The sequence below is a fragment of the Rhagoletis pomonella genome, unplaced genomic scaffold, assembly GCF_013731165.1.
Source record: "Rhagoletis pomonella isolate Grant_MI unplaced genomic scaffold, Rhpom_1.0 Rhpom_scaffold_03190, whole genome shotgun sequence".
NCBI classification, from domain to species: Eukaryota; Metazoa; Arthropoda; class Insecta; order Diptera; family Tephritidae; genus Rhagoletis; species Rhagoletis pomonella.
Window position 1 is genome coordinate 1683 of NW_023461743.1, and position 21811 is coordinate 23493.

The 21811-nt window shown below is 39.5% G+C and overlaps 1 protein-coding gene across 1 annotated transcript; it reads right to left on the bottom strand.

Annotated features, from left to right (window-relative positions):
• Positions 1-19179: 19179 nt before the first annotated feature.
• Positions 19180-20112, bottom strand: LOC118754013. The gene has a single exon (XM_036488885.1). It carries the CDS (start codon positions 20110-20112, stop codon positions 19180-19182), a length of 933 nt encoding a protein of 310 aa, XP_036344778.1.
• Between the last annotated feature and the right edge of the window lie 1699 nt (positions 20113-21811).

Genomic DNA, 21811 nt, shown 5'->3' on the forward strand with positions numbered 1-21811 from the left:
GGAAGGCTGTAGCTCCTGAACCAATGGTCCGATCTGGTTCAAATTTTGAATTTGAACTCAAAACTAAATAAGCGGTATAGAGGTATAGCGGTTCAAAAGTTACAACACTTCAAAGTTGAAAGTGGATACATTTGTACCCGGGTGTGTGTTCTAGGGTTAATCAGCTCTAACTTCGGAACCGTAAGTCACATGAACTTGAAATTTGGTATGCAGAGATATCTATGGTAGGTGCTTATAGGAAGGTTTATATATCAAATAAAACAACTCTTTGGGGTAAAATTTTCGAGTGACGAAAGCTGAACTAGAAACACAAAATTTATGATATCAATTTCGTGACGAAAATTATACGCATTTTTTAACTGCCATTCAAACGTAGGGAAAATCTTTTTTATTCATACGATTCGTTGCAAAAGTTCTGTTTTTTTTTAATTGTGTTTCTAGCAGTAAACGGAAGTTCGCAACGCTCCGAATAAATAAAAAAAGATTTTCCTACGTCCTAAATTGATATCATAAATTTTGTGTTTCTAGTTCAGCTTTCGTCACTCGAAAATTTTACCTCAAAGAGGTGTTTTATTTGATATCAATTATTTTGGGGTAGCAAATTTAAAATCGACGAAAATACAAACAATAAACTAAATGTTTTATTTTTCTCAAATAAATTGCTAAAAATATTGTCTAAGTCTAAATTATGTATTCAAATCGATGTGTCCATTGCAACACATAGTTTTTCGAATACGGAATAAAGCGAAAAAGGATGATCAAGGATATGATGATATCAAGGATGATATGTATTCGAAAAATTAAAAATAAAAAAAATATGAGAAATGATAAAAACTTATCAACTTTGGATACAATAAACAACTGTATTCGTCTGATTGCCTTAGTTTAATTGTTGTTAAGATTTCTACTGGGTGTGGGGCGCACACATGTGTTTTTTTAAAGAAGTTTTACTTCTATCACGTTTACGGTGTTGCACTCGTGCTATTAAACTAATGATTTTTTCTCAAGTAGTTTTGCTCAGTGGCAATTTATATATATGTATGTACATAAGTAGTAGCGGCATATTGGGTGAACTAAATGCATTCATACATACATATTTATGTACAACTATAGATTAATAACAGGTAGGTTAAGTGCGGGTGATAAACCCTTGTAGCATAGTTAAATACTGTGTACATACCTGCAATTAAAATGGGGAAAAATGTTACAATTTCGGCATGTGACTGAAAAAAAAACTCTAAAATACACACAAATTGTGGTTTCCAAGACATGTACGTAGTGATTAGCACAGCTGCATCCTTCAACTTGTCAACTCGCGGGAAGTTTCCCGATTTGCAGGGAATTTCGGTTTAAGTGGCAATCGTGGAATGGGCGATTTTCTTCGGGGAACTGGGTATGTTATTTTTATATCTTAAAGTAACCAAATTAGACGGATATGTTAATTTTTAACCATTTGACCCTTTTTGGAGCGACATGTTTTCAATTTGAATAGCAATATCTTCACAAAAAGAGTTTTCCCAGATATAAGCTATATACCAGATGAAAGATAAGGTCTTGCGCTAGACTTGTGGAAACATAGAATAAAATCGACTGACCAGTTTTTGAGAAAGTGCCCGAAATCTCTATTTTCAGCAGCCCGATTTTTAGTTTTCAGGGGATAACGTTATGGCGTATTTATATTTTATAAACACAAAAGATAGCGTTAGATAGCTTGTTTGAAGACTATTCTACTGATATCCACATCAATGACATGGACTGAATAGTGCGGCCTCAGTGGTAGTTTAAAAAATTGCCTTTTTTCGAATTTCAGGCAGCAGCCACGCCCACACAGGCATACGAATCAAAACATCCTGGAACAAAACCTTCTTAGTTTTTTGTGTACCTTGATTCCTGAAAGTTTGAAAAAAATTAAATGATGGTACGTACAGACGCCACATACATACCAAAGCATCTCGTAGTGGAGACACGAACCAAAACACATTTGCCACTATATCTTTCCAACTAGTGGCCGGGACTTAATATATAAGGTATCGTTTGAAAGGTATTGGCCTATAGAATAACACTAAATTTGTTGGGTGTTTCCACATGCCCCCCTTAAACCGGCAAAAGCAAAAAAACCTTTTTTGTTTCGCAACACTTTAGCCTAATTTTTAAGAATCCGGTTAATCGTTTACTAAGCTTGAATATATTTTCTGGACACACTCTGCAAGACCTTTCCTTTCGATTGGACGTTTGGATAAAAACTTCGAAATTTCGTGTATATATAAGCGAGTCATTTCAGCATGCTACTGTTGCTGCTTTCGTCACTCGCTCGCACTGCCGTGCGCTGTGATAAATAAGACTGTGAAAGGGGGCGGCAAATCCCAAAGGCGTGAAATATTTTACCAGTTTTAACTTCGGAACCATAAGTCACATAAACATGAAATTTGGTATGCAGACATATCTATGGTGGGTGCTTATAGTAAGGTATATATAAATAAGTTTGTTAAAGGGGGGCGTAGCACTTAACATTTTTATCAGCCTTAGCTTCGGAACCACAAGTCACATAACGCCTTTAATTCCTTCTGACGTGGAGTGAAACCCGCGGGTAAGAGCTAGTACCATATAATTCGATACATTGCTGGGTTCCTTTGACATTACGCGGAGGTTATACTTACAGTGCTTCGCATTCTGGAGAGAGAGTAAATATGATCACGGAAAAATATCTGAATACTGTCTTGAGAAATATTACTAAATTTTCGTATTTCACTTAAAGAAAAAAGAAAAAAACCCAAAGATGAGAATCTTGCTCCTCAAAATGCACGGGAATAGTTCTAAACCTTGCAAAAACAGAATTTCTGTATATATAATACTCTCAGGTGATAGTACACTAGTTGATTATTGCCATCAGCCATATATACTAGTGCATTTTTCTTAAAGGTTTTTAAATAATTACATATTGGCAATGGAAATTCAACTTTGTGATTGTTATATGCCAGAATTTATGCGTATGTATTGGTCGCCACTCTACATTTCCTCTGCAAGTTTTAATTCGAAGGGGGGAACTCATATTACGCAAACGAGCTGAAACTACTCGAAGCTATCCACTTACATGCCGACTATGCGGCATGAAGCACCCCCTGCGGCTTTGCCCAGTCTTCCGGGCAAAGGCGCCCGAAGAACGTCTGCGCGAAGTGCTTATTCATCGGTACTTTAATAATTGTTTGGCGGGAACCACCGCGCAGCCCACTGCATGAACGAGGGGAGCAACATCATACGTTGCTGCACATTACGTCGCACGCCGAGAAACCACGTATCAATCGTCGTCCACCGAGGAGAGCTGTTATTGAAAACGTAGACAGCGATGCGATCTCTTTAATAGCGTCAGAGGCTGGAGCGGAAACAACTGTTTTTCGCCCAGACCTGAAGAAGGGAAGTGTTCCAAGCTGGAGCGGAAACTAGTACTTTCCGCCCAGAGGAATCGGCCGGAATGGCTCAATCTGGATTCGACTAGCGAGCAAGAATTGGAGCCCCAGAATTGCGGAAAGCTCTTGAGCTATGAGCTACGGGAGCTAAGCGGATTAGAAATGCGAGCTTTCAAACCGCGAGATAGTAGATCGCATCGCCAAACTCGACGTCGGAGTAACCGCCAACGGCATCAGTGGCAGCATGCGAGAGTGGAATCCTACGCATCCCACCTCCCTGCAGGAAGCGGATTTCGTTCTGGGCAAGTGGAGGCACCAATGAATCCAATCCGTCAGTTTACTGCAGTTGGGACGACAGTTATAGTAAGAATAGAAGCTGGAGGCCGTTTGCATATGGTAAGAGCCTTGATAGATGCATGCGCAGAAGAATTAGCGTGAGACCTAAAGCTCACTCTAACGGCCATGAACGACCAGCGAGGATGTTTCATCAACATGCGTGGAAAACACGGAAATTCCGCCACATTGACTGTGCCCGCGGTAACCGTTCGCAATTATCGTCAAAGAACCCCGCTAACAAGCCTCGATGCCACGACTGCCGCTCCATACAACAACTTAAGATTGGCGGATCCCCGGTTTAACATCGCAGCACCAGTCCAGTTAATCCTCGGCGCAGAGGTATTCCCAAAAATTTTACTGGGCGTAATTCCTGCTGGGACTCTGGGCCCATTACTAGCGCAAAACACCATATTTGGATGGGTACTATCTGGTGCTTGCTCACTTTTCCTTTAGCTTTTATATTTTTCATTGCACATTTTTCTTTTCTACTACATTTGTTTTTTTTTTTGTAAATTACATTATCTTGAAATTTTGAATTCAACATATGAAATATACGCAAGTGCCTGTGAATTTGAACCACACCTTTTATTGTGAATTTTTCTTTTTTACAATTTTCTCCTTAGAATCTAGGTATGATAAATGCGGAACGTAAACGGATACGTCGCTTTTAGTTTTAAGACATATTTAAGGAACGATGAAACTTTGTGGCCTAAATACGTAAATTTCCAGATTGCTTGCAGCAAGGGGGGCGGCATCTTTAGGCCAGCGTCTCAAATACGCAATTTAAGAGCCACCCTAATATTTAACATTGGATGCGGAAGTACTCCGACGCGGCCGAAAGAGAGAGAAGACATTCCTTAAGCAGGTTAGAGCGCACCTCTAACGAACTCAAAGCCCTGATAGCCGCTTGGCTATCAGAATATCCGCTCACTTCCCTGACGGTTATAACCCTCCTTAGCAGTGAATCCACCGCCTCCTTGATAGCAGCTACTTCCGCCTGGAATACACTGCAGAAGTCCGGGAGCCTGAACTTAGTGCTGATGGAAAGCTCTCGACAGAAGACCCCTCCACCAACCCTGCCATCCAGTTTCGATCCATCCGTAAAAAGTTCACCGCACCCTTCCTCCAGAAGTCCCGCCCGGTCCACTCATCCTTTGAGGGAAAGTGGACAGAGAAGAAGCTCCTACGAGCCGTAACGGTGGTGCAGTAATCTGTGCGATCGGGGATGAATTCGAAACCTCCTAGAACTCCAGAGTGTCGAGTCCCTAATTTGGTCAACCAATCTGTTTCCCTGAGTCTAATAGCCGTTCGCGCCGCGACTACTATGTCTGCAACGTCGACAGGCGCTACGTTTAGCATTGCGTGCAGTGCTAAAGTGGGGGTGGTTCGCAGTGCCCCACTAATACCAATTAAAGCATCCCGTTGTACGCGCTCCAGCTGCCTAGCTAGTATAGCCTTTTCCAGTGAGTTCCACCAGACTAGGGCCCCATAGAATATAATTGCAGCTTTAGGGGAGATGCCCCATCTCTTACCAATAGCTCACCTACTGCAATATAAGGCCACTGATGCCTTTCTTGCCCTTTCCTCGACGTTGGGTACCCACGACAAATTCCTGTCCAGGATCAAGCCCAATCACTTGACCCTGTCAGACAGCTGTAAGCGCAGACCTCCAACCGAAGGAAGAGCAGCGGCGGGGATTTTATATTTTTTTGTGAATAAGGCGAGCTCTGCCTTACTGGGGTTTACGGCAAGACCACTTTTGGACGCCCAGTTAGCAACTATGTTCAGGTGTTTACCTTTAACTAGGAGCGCCACATCGTCTGCATAGGCAATTACTCGACAGCCGTGTTTCTCCAGCTACACTAGTAGCTCATTCACCACGACGACCCAGAGAAGGGGTGAGAGAACCCCTCCCTGCGGGATACCCCTGCTCACCATGCGAGACAAGCAGGCGCTGCCCCAGACAGCCATGATTGTTCTGTCACGCAGTAAGCTTTCGATGAGACTGACCTCAACCCCAAGCTTATCTAGCGGCTTAGCTATTGCGTCCAGCAAGACATTATTAAAAGCCCCCCTCGATATCGAGGAAGGCTTCTACGGCAAAGTCTTTGTGAGTGAAGGCTTCCTCTATACACCTAACAATTGTATGCAGAGTAGTATCGACTGACCGTATTTTACCTTAAGCATGCTGAGCTCTAGACAGGCGATCCCGAGGAGTCTTGCTCCTTATGTGCATACCAATCAGCCTCTCCACCGTCTTCAGCAGAAACGATGAAAGACTGATCGGCCTAAAGTCCTTGGGGGGCCACATGAGAGCTCCTTCTGGCCTTCGGGATGAACACCACCTCGACGACCCTCCAACCTCTGGGAATGTACCCGTATCTAACGCAGCTCGCGTAGATTGGGGCCAACCAACGGCACGACACCTCCGCCGCCCTTTGCAGCTGCGCAGGTATGATGCCATCAGGTCTTGGGGATTTAAAGGGTTCGAACGAATTGATGCCCAAGCCAGGCGGCGCTCATCCAGGAGGTCAGAAACATCAGCACAGTCTCCACACACTTTCCCTAAGGAGATCTCCTCAAGGGAGGGATCGGAAGGAAAGTGAGTGTCCAGGAGCAACCTAAGCGACTCCTCGCCACTCATAATCCAGTGACCTGCCTCATCTCTCAAGTAACCCAGCGGAGCAGGACTCCTAGCGAGAATACGCTTAAATCTCGAAGATTCATGACACCCTTCAACATTTTCGCAGAAAGACCTCCATGAAATCTTTTTTGCCTTTCTTATTTCGGACGTGTAGATTCCTAGCCAACCTTATAGAGTTCGCAATCAGAAGACAACTTACCCCTACGGGCCCTATTGAAAAGTCGTCTGCTCGACGCTCTTTACTCGGAGAGCTCCACAGTCCACCAAAAGGGTTTCCCTCTACCTTTCTGAAATCTTAGCGGACATGCGCTTTCAAGAGCTTCCCTGCACGCAGAGCTGAAAACTTCAACAAGCTCCTCCAGCGAGTCTACCGACTGCACCGGATTTGGTTCTGGCGCATGAGGGAGTACTCCGCGAAAGTTCCTGTTATACAGATCGCAGTTCGTGCTCCTCAGGTTCCTGAAGGGCTTGCTATGTCGACGCGTTTCGTCAAAAGAGAATTGAATATACCTATGATCCGAAAAAGAGTGTTGGCTCAGAACCCTCCTATCCGAGATCAGAGATGCTGTCTCAGATGAACCCAGTGTGAGGTCAAGAACCTCCTCCCTGGCTGATTTTACAGAAATAGGAAGAGACTTGTCGGTACTGACAGAAAAATTTAAGCATTATGAAAATATGTTTAAATCTTTCAAATGCTTAGATACCTTGCAATCTGTTAAGGATATCCGTGTGTCTAAACGGAAGCGTCTTCATAGTCCATCTAAGGAAATTGCTGCCGTTGCACGTCAGAATAGTCTTCCGACGGACTTAATTAATTTATCCTCTCCGTGTCCTCCAGCATCAGAACCCTCAGCCTCAAAAGACCGTGTAACGAAATCTGCTTCGGATAATAAAGAGCCTGAAGTATCTTCTCTTTCCCCCATTGAAGTGGTGGCATCATCTTCAAAGCCTCCACCGCATTCCCTGTCCTCAGCTACTAACGCAGAAACTCAACCCCCTCCACCGGTAGTCCAGTATGAACCGAGGAAACTAGTTGTGATTCCGCCAAAGAAGTCAATCTTTGTTTCTAGATTTTCGAGAGACACTACCGAAGACGATATAAAGCTTTACATCTCATCAAGAATTACAACTGTCGACTTAAGCATCAGAAAATTTAATTTTAATTACGAAAGAAATATTGCTTCATTTAAAATTGACGTAAATTTAGATAATTTTAATGCGCTGCTTAGTAGTTCTTTTTGGCCCCCCGGAGCTTTCGTTCGTGAATTCGAATATAGGCCCAAAAAAGTAAATAACTAAGCTAATATTCCCCGTCATAACACTGAATCAAAAAACTAATTATTAAATCTGCTTTAAGTATTTATTACCAAAATGTAAGAGGCTTAAATACTAAATTAACGAACTTATACTTTAAAGGCCTTGAATGTAATTATCATATTCTTTCTTTTACTGAAACTTGGCTGAAACCTCACATTTTCAATTCAGAGATTCTTCCAAATAATTATCATATCTATAGACAAGATAGGGAGGACAGAATCGGCGGTGGCGTACTATTCGCTGTAGACTCTTCAATACAATCTGAAGAAGTTTGTCTTCCACACATTGATTCAGTAGAGTTCAAATGCATTCGTGTACAGGCTGGAAAAGGGTATATTTACTTAGCTCTATGCTATATGCCTCCCCGATCTGACACATTTGTGTATTCACGACTCATCTCTTTACTCAAATCAGCTAATTTACTGACTAAACCCTCTGACTCAATGATTGTGTTGGGTGATTTTAATTTACCAAGCATATCATGGAACATCATTGACAATGACATCGTACCTTTCGCGTCTAGTGCGTGCAAAAACGTATTTTTAGAGGAGATGGCTGAACTCTGCCTAACTCAGGTTAATGTACTTCACAATAAGTTTGGTAAAGTATTAGATCTTGTTTATGTTGATGATGCTTCTAAGTCCGTTGTAAATAAGTGTGATCCACTAGTTTTGCCCGAAGATGTCTACCACCCTGCTATGGAGGTATCTTACGAAATTATAAACGATGGTCAAAATTGCGATGTCCAAACATACGAACCAAATATTCGCTTTGATTAAATCTTATGCCTCTAAATCTTAAGAAATGTAAAGTAATGAGCTTCTCGCGAAGAGCTGTTCATCCCACTGTTTATACAATAGGTAACCATAACCTGGAACAGGTATACAATTTTGGGGACCTTGGTATCACGATGGATCCTAAGCTTAATTTTAATCTTCATACTAATGTGACAGTCAACAAGGCTAAAGGTGTACTTGCATTTGTGAAACGATGGTCAAAAGAATTTTGTGACCCTCTTCCACTAGGCACCGAAAAGGGTCTTCCACCTAATTTTCTACGTTGGATCTCTTCATACCTCTATGATAGATCACAAAGGGTATTGTTTAAAAATACTATCTCTGACGTCATTGATGTTACTTCAGGAGTCCCTCAGGGTAGCCACCTAGGCCCGATTCTGTTCTTGCTTTTTATAAACGATATTTCTACAGATATAAAATTCTCCAAAATTTTAATGTATGCAGATGATGTAAAACTTTATAAATCGTACGTTTCAATTAAAGAAAGGTCTTTGCTACAATCAGACTTAAACAGCATGGCTTACTGGTGTAAAGTAAATCTTATGCCTCTAAATCTTAAGAAATGTAAAGTAATGTGCTTCTCGCCAAGAGCTGTTCTGCCAGTTTCTTATATAATAGCTAACCATAACCTGGAACAGGTATACAATTTTTTGGACCTTGGTATCACAATGGATCCTAAGCTTAATTTTAATCTTCATATTAATGTGACAGTCAACAAGGCTAAAGGTGTACTTGCATTTGTGAAACGATGGTCAAAAGAATTTTGTGACCCTTATATCACTAAAACCCTGTTTACAACATTAGTTAGGCCAATTATGGAATATGGTTCGGTGGTTTGGAATCCAAGGTATCAAATTTACTCAGACAAGATAGAATCAATTCAAAAACTATTCCTACTTTTTGCTTTAAGAAATTTCCGTTGGGATTCTCAATATAACCTTCCACCTTATACGAGCCGATTAAAACTTATTAATCTTCCTACACTTTCCAGCCGCAGGCAAATGCTTGGTACAATTTTTATAGTTAAATTACTAACAGGCTCAATTTCAAGTCCGCTTCTTCTTGGCGAAGTTAGCCTTAATATTCCCTCCCGGGTATCAAGACACTTTTGCCCCCTATTTCTGAAAGCTTGTAAAACTAATTTTGAATTGCACGACCCACTCCGTTGCTTATGCCAGAATTTTAACTCTCATTCCAGCACGTTTGATATATCATATCCGCTTTTCAGCATTAAGAAATCGATACTGTCCTCTCTCAATAAATGAATCATTAAAATAAAGACATAAAATCGGCTGATGAATTTAGCTCTGTAGCTGAACAGTTTTAGATCTCGACACTTAACAAACTGCTGCCTATCGTGGCTTGGCGCAAAAATTTAAAATACTGGTTCCGTACGTCATGCGGACTGCGCCCCTCGTGCGGATGGGCGGGAATGGAGGGTAAAAACCGTTGGGATATTATTATATTTGAGATATGTACTGAGAATAGGAAAAACAATACCATTGCAAAAAAAAAACCGCCAGGTGGCGTTGGAGTGGAATTATTACTAAAAATCGTGCTTATGGTCCGATTATCCTCAGATTCAAAATAAGTATTGATAATAGGAAAATGAATTCTTTCGAAAAAAATTTGCCGCCAGGTGGCGCTGAAATTGAGTTACATATGTATAAATATGTAAATAAAAATCGTATTATTGCTTGAATTTATTTCATTATCGAAATATATGAATTCACATATCCATGGTCCTCTGCAATAACGACACAACTCAAAATTCAAAAAATCAAATCACTTATTACTGTTAAGAGGCTCATGTCTATAATCCTTGGCTAACCATAGTCTAATCCTAACTAAAGTAAGTAGTAAAGATTATACATGAATACGACAACGATTAAAGACATGAGTCACTTAACAATAGTACGAGATTTTGTTATGTCTCTAGGGCCAATTTTTAAATTTCCTATGGGGTAGTTTAAGGAGCTTTTCGGCCGGTTTGAAAACGCGAAAATATTAGATATGGAGAACAAAGACAGAACGAGACTAACATTAGAAAGCTTGCGAATACAACAAAAAATGCAGCATGCAATGAATTTCAAGGAAGACGTCGACAATATAAATTGCGCATACCGGACAGCAATAACGTGCAATAGGAGAACAGACGAGCAGAAGTACACTTAAATGTAAAGAAGTCAATATCAGTGTGTTTTTGTTATATTTTCTTTATTTTGATGTTCAATGTAAGTTATGTTTTGCAGCAAAAAAATGTTATACCAAAGAATTGTAATTGATATATTTTTCATGTACATACATGTGTGCCTAATTGCTTGTTTTTTATGTTTTGTTTACAATAAACACCAGACTCCCTGAGGAAGATGCGAAAAGCATCGAAACGCGTAGGAGGAAAAAGAAAACATTGTTTGCTTTTTTTAAACCGGCCGTAAAGCTCCTTAAACTACCCAGTACGAGTTTTTATTTTTTAAATTTTGAATTTTGTCGTTATTGTAGAGGACCACCGATATATTCATGACAGGAAAATATACATATATATGAATACTTTTGCAAAAAAAACTGAAATTCAGTCGAAAACCGCCGTTTACGAACAGCTGTTTCTTATTTAATATATTAAAATATCGTGTCACGGAGTTAGTGGTCGAACTCCTCCTAAACGGCTTGACCGATATTTATGAAATTTTATGTGCATATATGGTAGGTATGAGAATCGGATGTAAAGTATATTTCATACCGCTAAGTGCAGGGGGCGTGGCACCTCCCGTACAAACCGAATTTTTCACATTGCATATCCCTGAAAGTGTTCATGGTAGAGTACTCGAACATGGTATGGAGATGTATGAAAAATCGCATACTCATGGAGAAAAAATTGCGTTATTGGAAAAGGGGCGTGGCAACTCCCATACAAACCGAATTTTTCATACTGCATATCTCTGAAAGTGTTCATGGTAGAGTATTTACTCGAACATGGTATGGAGATATATGAAAACTATCGCATATTCATGGGCGCCGTTATTGGAAATGGGGGCGTGGCACTTTCCATAGAAACCAAAATTTTCACACTTTATATCTCTGCAAGTGTTCATGGTAGAGTACTGGAACTTGGTATGTACAAGACATAAAATAAATCGCATAGTCACGAAGAAAAATTGGGGCTATTGGAAAAAGGGGCGGAGTACCTCCCCTACAAACCGAATTTTTTACAGTGCATATCTCTGGAAGTGTTCATGGTAGAGTACTCGAACATGGTATGGAGATATATGAAATCAATCCCATACTTTTAGAGAAAATTGCGGCTATTTTATAAGGGGGCGTGGCGCCTGAAACGCACTAAAGCTATTACGTATCTCTGTATGCATATACACTTCTGGTAGGTTGTTTAAGATAGCAATGGAAATATGCCTTCTGAAGAAGATAAATGCGTCACTGAAAATCATGAACGTGAACTGTTGGTGAAAATGTTAAACCAAAATGTTTCAATACAAAAAATTAAGTTTGTGCGGGACAAAGTTCGCCGGGTCTGCTAGTTTATGTATAAAATCATAGCCGTCTTCGTTGTTCGGTATTAACTCAAACCCCTGGATAGATTTAAGTAAAACTTTCGGAGCTTATTTCCTGCGCATAAAGATCTTTTAAAGGCTCCTAGAAAACTCGATGGTGGCGATGGGGCCGAGTTATTTATAAAAGTCGTGTTTATGAACCGATTTCGTCCAAATTCATGATGAAAAATAATTATGCGAAGTATGCGCTGCAGTCGAAATATTAAGAAACTCCATATGTCTGTACTATTTTGTTCCTATATTTATATTATACGAATTTAAGATGACTCCCGTCGTCATACACCCTAAATGCGACCTTGCATCTACCTCCGCTTGATGAAACTGCTCGGGCGGCCACTGCTGCAGCAGTAAGACTCAAGGAAACCAGCTCTTGGATATTTTGAATGTGGCGAATTAGCAAGGAAAGTTTCGACCACATCCTTCCAAGAAAGACTACGTGGTTGGTATATCAATGGCCAAATTTGAACGTGCGGGAAAACTTTTCGTCCCGTGAAACATCGAGGATTTTTGGATCTCCTAAAATAGAAAACGCACATCTGTGCTCTTCAGCTTCCTTATAAACACTTTTGTTGGCTTACATGACCTAAGACTAGAGGTTGACGCATCGAACCAATGTTGTAGCTGCAAGATTATAGAAGAAGATTACGCACGCTTATAAGAGATCTCACAGGTGGTAAAGCTCAAGACATGGGAGCGATTTTTTTGCATATATCATCATACCGCTACTATTTTTGACAGAAATATGTGTGAGAAGGGTTCTGCTATTTAGTGATTTTAACCTAAATTAAGAATTTTTACTTTACCCATATTTGCTTTTCAACGCTATTTTTGCATTGGCCAACGCAAAACATCTCATCAGGGGTCACGAAACGAGCGGGAATTTGCTAGCATTCTTTATAAAATAGTAAACAGAATTCAACTAACTCACAGTCCTTGACAATATAAACAAAAGTAAATCGGTGCTCAGTGTGTTATAAATAAATTTTAAAACTTATTTTAAATAACGAATGCAATCACGAATAATTTATTCATAAGCAATTTATTCACGAATAATTCATTCGTGAATGAATTATTTGCGAATAATTATATTACGGATAAAATTTTATTCGAATAATTATCTAAATAAAAATCTATTCAAATAATGCCCAACTCTGTAGTCCACCTAAAAAGATAGTCACTAAGCTACTCAAAAAAATCCTCCATCACAGTCCATGCCCTCACGCATTGTAGCCTCCGCTATCTAAAGCCATATCCACTAGGCCCACATCTAAAAATAATGGCGCATATTCATAGTCATATTTTGTTCACAACTAATTCGAAACTATCCTAAGTTACAACTAAAGCTATCATAGTGGCCTTAGTTTCGACTTTTCTGGCTAGGAAGAAGTATTTTATTAAATTAAGGAAAAAAAGACGAAAGATGTAAAAATTAAGTTGGCAGAGCGTGATTTTGATAATATAGAATGATCTCCAATTGAAATTTACAAAGAGCGATCCATTTGAATCGGAAGATGAAATTAAATGCGTATTACAATTCGAATAAGGCTACATCACAATTTTATAAAGATTTACATATGTATATAAATGCTCAAATAATAGTTTTGTTTAATAAAACGGAAAAAATTTCAGAGCAGATGTCAAAAAACAATAGAGCAACAGAGGTTATAGCAGCTATTTCGGAGATCACCACATCTCTTCATCAGACTTCTTTTTTTCTAGACTTCAGCTTTTTCAATTTTTTCTAATAATCAATCGTGGTACAAAGCTCAATAAAAATATTAAAAATGAAGTGTTAATAAGCCACAATAACATTGACAAATAAACAATAGAGCAAGTTAGAGCAACTCAGATTACAAATCTCATGAAACACTTTTCAGACAGAAATTCCCAAAACGGTTGCTTGCTCTAAGTTACTCGATCAAAAAAGTTGGCGTAGAAAATCGTGCTCTAAGTTGCTCTAGTTCCACAATGCTCTCACCCCTAGAATTGTTCTATATCGAAAAAAGTATATCCCCATTTTTTATTTTCAAATCAAAAAATATTTAGAGGTCGCTCAAAGCGCTAAAAGTTTTCCATGTATTTTTATATAGGAAAAATAAAACTTTTCGTAGAAATGGTATAGAATTCTTGAAAATCAGAGACTTCCAATAATAATGCCCAATTGTTTATTTAACCATTTTTATACCCGAGCGCACTTGTGCACAAGGGTATATTAATTTTGTTCACGTAACGGTTGTTTGTAGCAGGCAAAACGAATCGAGATAGATATAGACAAATGTATACATGAATGCCCAGAATGAATAGAGAAGTCGATTAAGCCATGTCTGTCTGTCCGTCTGTCCGTCCGTCCGTGTACACGATAACTCGAGCAAAAATTTAGATATCTCAACGAAATTTGGTATGTAGGTTTCCATTAATCCAAGGTAGGTTGGTATTGAAAATGGGCGAAATCGGACTGTAACCACGCCCACTTCCCATATAACGGTAATATCCAGAAATACGAAAACTGCGATATTTTAGTAACTACTGAAGATAATTCACCCCAAATTTATATTTACAATAATTTTCAGACGAAAAATAAGAATATTATAAATTTTTGGAAAATTCGCGTAGTAACTACTGAAGATAATTCACCCCAAATTTATATTTACAATAATTTTCAGACGAAAAATAAGAATATTATAAATTTTTGGAAAATGGGCGTAGCCACGCCCACTTATGGTTACATGTGTATATCTTGGTAACCGCTGCATCAATTTCTTCCAAACTTAGCACAGTTGTTGGCATTGGTACAGCATACTAAATGGCCGGACAATAACCACGCCCACATCCCATATAACGGTAATTTAGAGAAATACAAAATCTTCGATAAATCAGTAAATGTTACTGCGAATTTATTCAAAATTGATGCTTGCAACAATTCTTTACCAAGAAATACGTTTATGGAAAAATTTTGGAAAATGGGCGGGCACCGCCCACTTATGATCACATATATGTATATCGGTAACCGTTCTACCAATTTGTACCAAACTCGGTATTTTTATTGTGCTTGCCACATAAAAGCAAAATGTTGAAAATTATTGACATCGGACTAAAATTACGGCCGCTTTTCATATAACGGTCCTTTTCAGAAATGCTAGAAACTGCAATATTTCGAAATTTAAGGACGCTAATTTACTCAAAATTGATACACCCATGCTTACCATCTAGCGGTAGGTTTCGGAAAGGTGAAAAAATATATATTTAATACTTGCGCCGGGTATTTAATATTCGGCTCCGCCCGAACTTAGACTTTCTTACTTGTTTAATACTAACGATTTTTTATTGGTCGCCCCATTGCATTTTCGGGGTTTTTGGCGGACCTATAAATTATATGCTATGAAAATTGTTAAATAAACAACTAGGTATTATTGTTGGGAATCTCCTGCAGAGAAGTAGAGTTTTCTGGTAGAAAAATATTGATTTTTAACTATTCCCTACCATTTCTACGAAAAGTTGTTTTTTCCCCAAATAAAATACATGGAAAACTTTGGGCGCTTTGAGGGACCTCTAAATATTTTTTGATTTCAAAATAAAAAATAGGGGTATATTTTTTCGGTTTAAAACAATCCTAGGGGTGAGAACATAAAAAAAAAACCAACCAAACCGACAAAAACTCCCAATAATCGAAGTCTACCAATATATTGTTATATATACAAATCACGTTCCACAAGTAAGTTTTAGAGTTTTTTGATATACGCTCAGAGCTGGGTAAATGCAATTACATTACAATTACAATTACATTCATCAGTAATTGTAATTAGGATTCAATTCCTTCAGTTCGAAAGAATCGATTACCTTTTCAATTCCTTGAAGTAATTTCAAATGGAATTGTGTTTTTTCTCTAATTCCATTACAAGGAATTTCATATTGTAATTGCTACTAATGTAATTTTTTTCCAATTCCTTTGAAAGGAATTGAAGATGTAATTGATCTTTTTCGAATTCCATTTCTCAAAGTAATTTAAAAAGTAATAAAAAAATTTTACTGTTGAATTGAAATAGCTTTGTTAAATTTCTTGGTTGCTAAATGCCTTGAATAAATAACTTATAGTAGTATTACTAATTGGACGTTAAGAAAACTGAATAACTTAAACTGTAGCTGTTCAGGTTATAGAGTAACGGTTAAATTTTCCAGATCCTACCGCGAACACGCTTCGCGGCAGATGAGACCCATAAATGTCGAAGCAGGCATAACCCGCCCGGACTGTTGCTGCCTTGGGCACTGCGGTTCTCTTGGACAAATCCCTGCGTATCTATAAAAATGCACTGACTTAATTGTGTATATTATGGTACCTTTAATTCTATCCAAAATGGTGTGCCGTCTGGGGCCTTTGAAGTACTCTTACTGGTATCCTGCGTTACAATTGAGGATTGATATGGGGTATGGGTAACATTATTTCCTACTAAATAGTATTTCATACCAAAAATTATTGCACTTTCACTTAACCCTTGCAAACTTGTTTATTTATCCATCGATTTTCTTCGTTAGTAGTGTTTTAAGCTGCAAAACAAGCAGATATTGGCTATGTACTAATATATATTTTGAAAGCCGTTTTTTTCTGTTCGCAAAGCTCGAGAAAGGCCGTACCGATTTGTTTGAAATTTCGGAATCTATTGCAGACTTTCCAAGGATGGTTATAGGCTAAAAAAGTTTCGATATGGAAAGGGGGCGTGGCACCTCCCATACAAACCGAATTTTTCAAACTGCATATATTTGTGGTAGAGGACTAGAACTGGGTATGGGGATATATACATATATAAGATCAATTTCATACTCATGAAGAAAAATTTGCATGGCTGGAGAATGGGGCGTGGAACCTCCCATATAAAACGATATATGAAACTAATCACATACTTGACATATTTAGGTAACACTGCGCTGCGCGGCGCAATTGCATTAACACCGTAGCCGGAGTTGCCACACTAACACCAATTTATGAAAAGCGTTAACGCATTAACACCAAATAACACACGAGACCAAGGCGAATTTTTAGAAAATTTACATGTTTTTTTTCCTTTGGTGTTTCTCACCACACCGTCAGAGAAATTCATCTTGGAAAATTTAAATTTTTACTCTACAATGATGAGAATATCGTGGCTTTTTCATTGAAAATTCTGCTGAAGCTGCTGAAGCACGAAGGCACGAGCCTACAAAGGTATGACAAACATTATTTTATGGCCGGAGATTGAAGACATGAACTTGGACGATATTTCGTGTTAGCAGCCATGCCAAATAGGGTCGTCATATCTGCACTGTTATTTGAAATTTCAAACATGAGATATGAAGTTAAAGAATTGGGCCAAATGATGTGCAATAAGGTTTTAGTTAGAAGTTTTTAGTGGTACATAGTGATTTCAAATTTGTTGAAATGAAGAACCGACGGTATGGGATACCTTAGAAGCCTAGTCTATTTGGGAGTTCCTTAAGGCCTTATCATACGTCTTTGAGGCGTGGGTGACTTAAAAGATAACCTGTAAGCTAAAATACACCTCCAAATTAAAAAAATTATACATCGCGTGGTTATTTTTGTCAAAATAAAATTTTCGAAAAACATTTATTTAAGCGGTTTGACAATTTAGTTGTTAGCGTAATAATTGTCTTATGTTTTTTCAAATAATGTCCAGTGAAGACGAGTTTGAGGCACGTGATAGTGGATGTGCAGTTAACTTAACTGCAAGTAGTGCAGCGTCCATAAAGCGATCATCTGAAAATGAAGAAGAATCAGGAGATTTGTCCTCAAAAAAAATACGACAAAATCAAGCTTAGCTCCATTTTCGATGGAACATATTTTGATCTCGATTCCACTGTAAGAAAATTCATATATTTAAATGCGTGAATATTATTTTTATACCCGAGCGCACTTGTGCACAAGGGTATTATAACTTTGTTCACATAACGGTTGTTTGTAACAGGCAAAACGAATCGAGATAGATATAGACAAATGTATACATAAATGATCAGAATGAAAAGAGAAATCGATTAAGCGGTGACTGTCTGTCCGTCCGTCTGTGCACACGATAACTCGAGTAAAAATTGAGATATCTTAACGAAACTTGGTACATGCACTTCTTTTGGGCGTAGGACGGGCGGTATTGAAAATGGGCGAAATCGGACAATAACTACGCCTACCTCCCATATAACGGTAATTTTCAGAAATACAAAAACTGCGATATTTTAGTAACTACGGAAGATAATTGACTCGAAATTGACATTTAGAATAACCTTTAGACGTAAATAAGAAAATTAAAAATTTTTGGAAAATGGGCGTAGCCACGCCCACTTATAGTTAAATGTGTATATCTTGGTAACCGCTGCACCAATTTCTTCCAAACTTTGCACAGTTGTTGGCCTTGACATCACCTACGAAATGACCGAAAATTTTTAAAATCGGACAATAACCACGCCCACATCCCATATAACGGTTATTTAGAGAAATACGAAATCTTCGATAAATCGGTAAATATGGAAGCTAGTGTATTCAAAATTGATACTTGCAACAATTATTTAACAAGAAGTACGTTTATGATAAAATTTTGGAAAATGGGCGTGGCACCGCCCACTTATGATCACATATATGTATCTCGCTAACCGTTCTAGCAATTTGTACCAAACTCGGTATGGTTATTGTGCTTGCCACACAAAGGCAAACTCTTTAAAATTGTTGAAATCGGACTAAAATTACGGCCGCTTTTCATATAACGGTAAATTTCAAAAATGCTTGAAATTTCAATATTTCGAAATTTAAGGACGCTAATTTACTTAAAATTTATACACCCCGGCTTAGCATGTAGCGGTAGCTTTCGAAAAGGTGGAAAACATATATTTAATACTTGCGCCGGGTATTTAATGTTCGGCTCCGCCCGAACTTAGACTTTCTTACTTGTTTAAATTCAGTTGATTAAACAGCCATCGTCATCACAATCGTCAGAAACTAGTAGCCAAATTTTTGCTCGCTGTTTGCTATGCAAAAGAACAGTAACGCACATCAATGGAACATACACTTATTATTATTATTATTATGAGCCTTGAGCACTGTGACCTCTAGGGTGGTCTATTGTGCGTGGCCCTTTACCCTATATATGAAGGCTTTTAATATAAGCTAGCACTTCGGTGGGCTTTTTGTTCCATATTTCGAATGGATTAAGTGTTGTACCACCTAGGTGAGCGAGTCTGCGTCTAGCGAGAGCAACACATTCACAAAGGATGTGTTCTGGCGTTTCTTCGTCCATCTCACAGAAGCGACAGACGCTCGTGTCTGAAAGATTCATTTTACTGAGGTGATAACGCAGGGAACAATGTCCCGTGAAGTACCCGGTGAGAGTTCGAAGGTCCTCCCTGCCTAGATTTATGAGCTTTTTTGAAGCTTCTTGTGATGGACAGATGAACCGCTTAGCTTGTCTTTGCCCCGGACATTCATTCCAGTGCATTTCGAATTTTTTGTCGACCCACTTGTTTATGACCTCCCTTAAGTGGGCTTTGGTGAGCCCGCAGTAGGGTTCCGGGCCATGGAATAGTGTGGTAGCTCCGTGTTTTGCTAGGCGGTCCGCCTGTTCATTGCCGTCATGGCCCTCGTGCCCCGGCACCCAGCCCAGTAATACTGTAATACTTCCAAGACCGTTTAGGTTGTTGAGGCAGTCGTACACTAGTTTGGATGTTATTATGTGGGACCTCAGTGCTAGCAAGGCAACCTGACTGTCCGACTTAATGCAGATGTTTTTAGAGGATGTGCCTCTTTTGAGGCATTCTCTGCCACAGATATCGATCGCATGAATCTCTGCTTGGAAAATGGTGGGGTAGCTGTCCATTGGTATCGATCTTTTAAAATTCGGCCCAAATATAGCAGCTCCAGTTTTTCCATCTTCAAGTTTTGATCCGTCAGTGTACCAAACTTCAGCTCCGGGTTTGGTGTAGGGGTTTCCTGTGCTCCAGGATGCTCGGTCCGCAATAGATACCTTTAAATTCCTAGAAATTACTAGTATCGGAGCTACTGAGTCCCTCATATGCATTATGGGGTCATTTGTGAATTAAATAAGGACCTTCATATGACCTGTCATGTTTCCGGTTTTTAACTCGGAAGTGTTTAGGATTCTCAGTGCCGAGAGACTGGCCTCCCTCTCTATTAGAATTGGGAAGGGCGGTATGCCTACAAGAGCACTAAGTGCATCAGCAGGACAGGTCCGCATAGCCCCTGTTATACCAATGCACACCATTCGGTGTAGTTTGCTTAGTTTTGCGCTAGCAGTTCTTTGTGTCGCTTTTGTCCACCATGCCAAGGATCCATAGGTGACTATCGGCTTCACAATTGTGTTGAATGACCAGTAAGTCATTTTGGGGGAGAGTCCCCATGTCTTCCCGTAAAGTCGCTTGCATGCGAAGAAGGCTCTCATTGCCTTGTTTACGGTTGCATCCAAATGTACATTCCAGGTGAGTATCTTATCTAGCCACACCCTCAGGTATTTTGCTTCATTTGAGAGCCCTATTCTAGTGCCGCCCAGAGTCAATTCTGTCATGGATAACTTTTTCCTCCGGGTAAACGGAACCAGAATAGATTTAGTAGGATTAATGGATAATCCTTTGGTGTCACACCATCTTTGCGTAATGCGCAGGGCTTGTTGCATGCGGTTGGAGATCGTTTCATCATGCAGCCCTCTTACACAAATTACCAGATCGTCTGCATATCCTTGTGTTTCAAAGCCATGGTCGTTCAGTAGGAACAGGAGTTCGTCTAAAACCATAGTCCACAGAAGAGGAGAGAGTACACCCCCTTGAGGGCAACCTCTTGTGGCTGTAATCATTCTTTCGTGCCTCCCAGCTCCATCCTGATCTTCCTTGTTTTTAGCATAGAAAGCACCCAATTTATTATGATGGGGCTCACTCCCTTGCATATCAGGGCATCTCTTATTGCCCTGTATGACGTGTTGTCAAAAGCCCCTGAAATGTCAATGAAGGCACAAAGGGCTATGTTCTTAGACTCCAGAGCCCTTTCGATTTTCGATGTAAGGCTGTGAATGGCAGTCTCAGTGGACTTGCCTGGTTGATAGGCAAATTGGTTCTTATTCAGTGGTCGTTCCGCTAGGTTGACTTCTCTGATATGTTGATCCAAGATTTTCTCCATGCCTTTTAGGAGAAAGGAGCTGAGGCTAATTGGTCTGTAGGATGAAGGAATTTGCTCCGGTTTACCTGCCTTCGGTAAAAATACCACCTTAGCCTCTGTCCATCTACTGGGAATGTGACCCAGTAGGAGCGACGCTCTGTATAGTCTGGAGAGGACTGGGGTTATGTAGTTACTTCCTTGTTGGAGTTGACAAGGATAGACCCCATCTGGTCCTGGTGATTTGTATGGGCTGAAGGTAGATACCACCCATTGCACTCTTTCTACCGTGGTAAGTTTAGTTGCAAGGCTTTGCTCTCTACCAGAAGTGCGTGCTGGGACACCCAATTCCGGTAGATAATAGCCCGCTTTGCAGCCCGTGAAGTGAGTGTCTAGCAGAAGTCTGCAAGTCTCTCCCGGATGCTGATAATAACTACCATCTGGTTTCTTTAGAGTGCCGATCGTATTTTTGTGTTCCCTATTTAGAGCTTTTTGGAGGCGTACTGCCTCTGGGAGGCTCTTTATTTCCTCGCAGTGGTTTCGCCAGCTAGCTCTTTTGGATTTCCCCAATTCTTTGTTGTAAGAAGTTAGTGCAAGTTTGTACGGATTCCAAT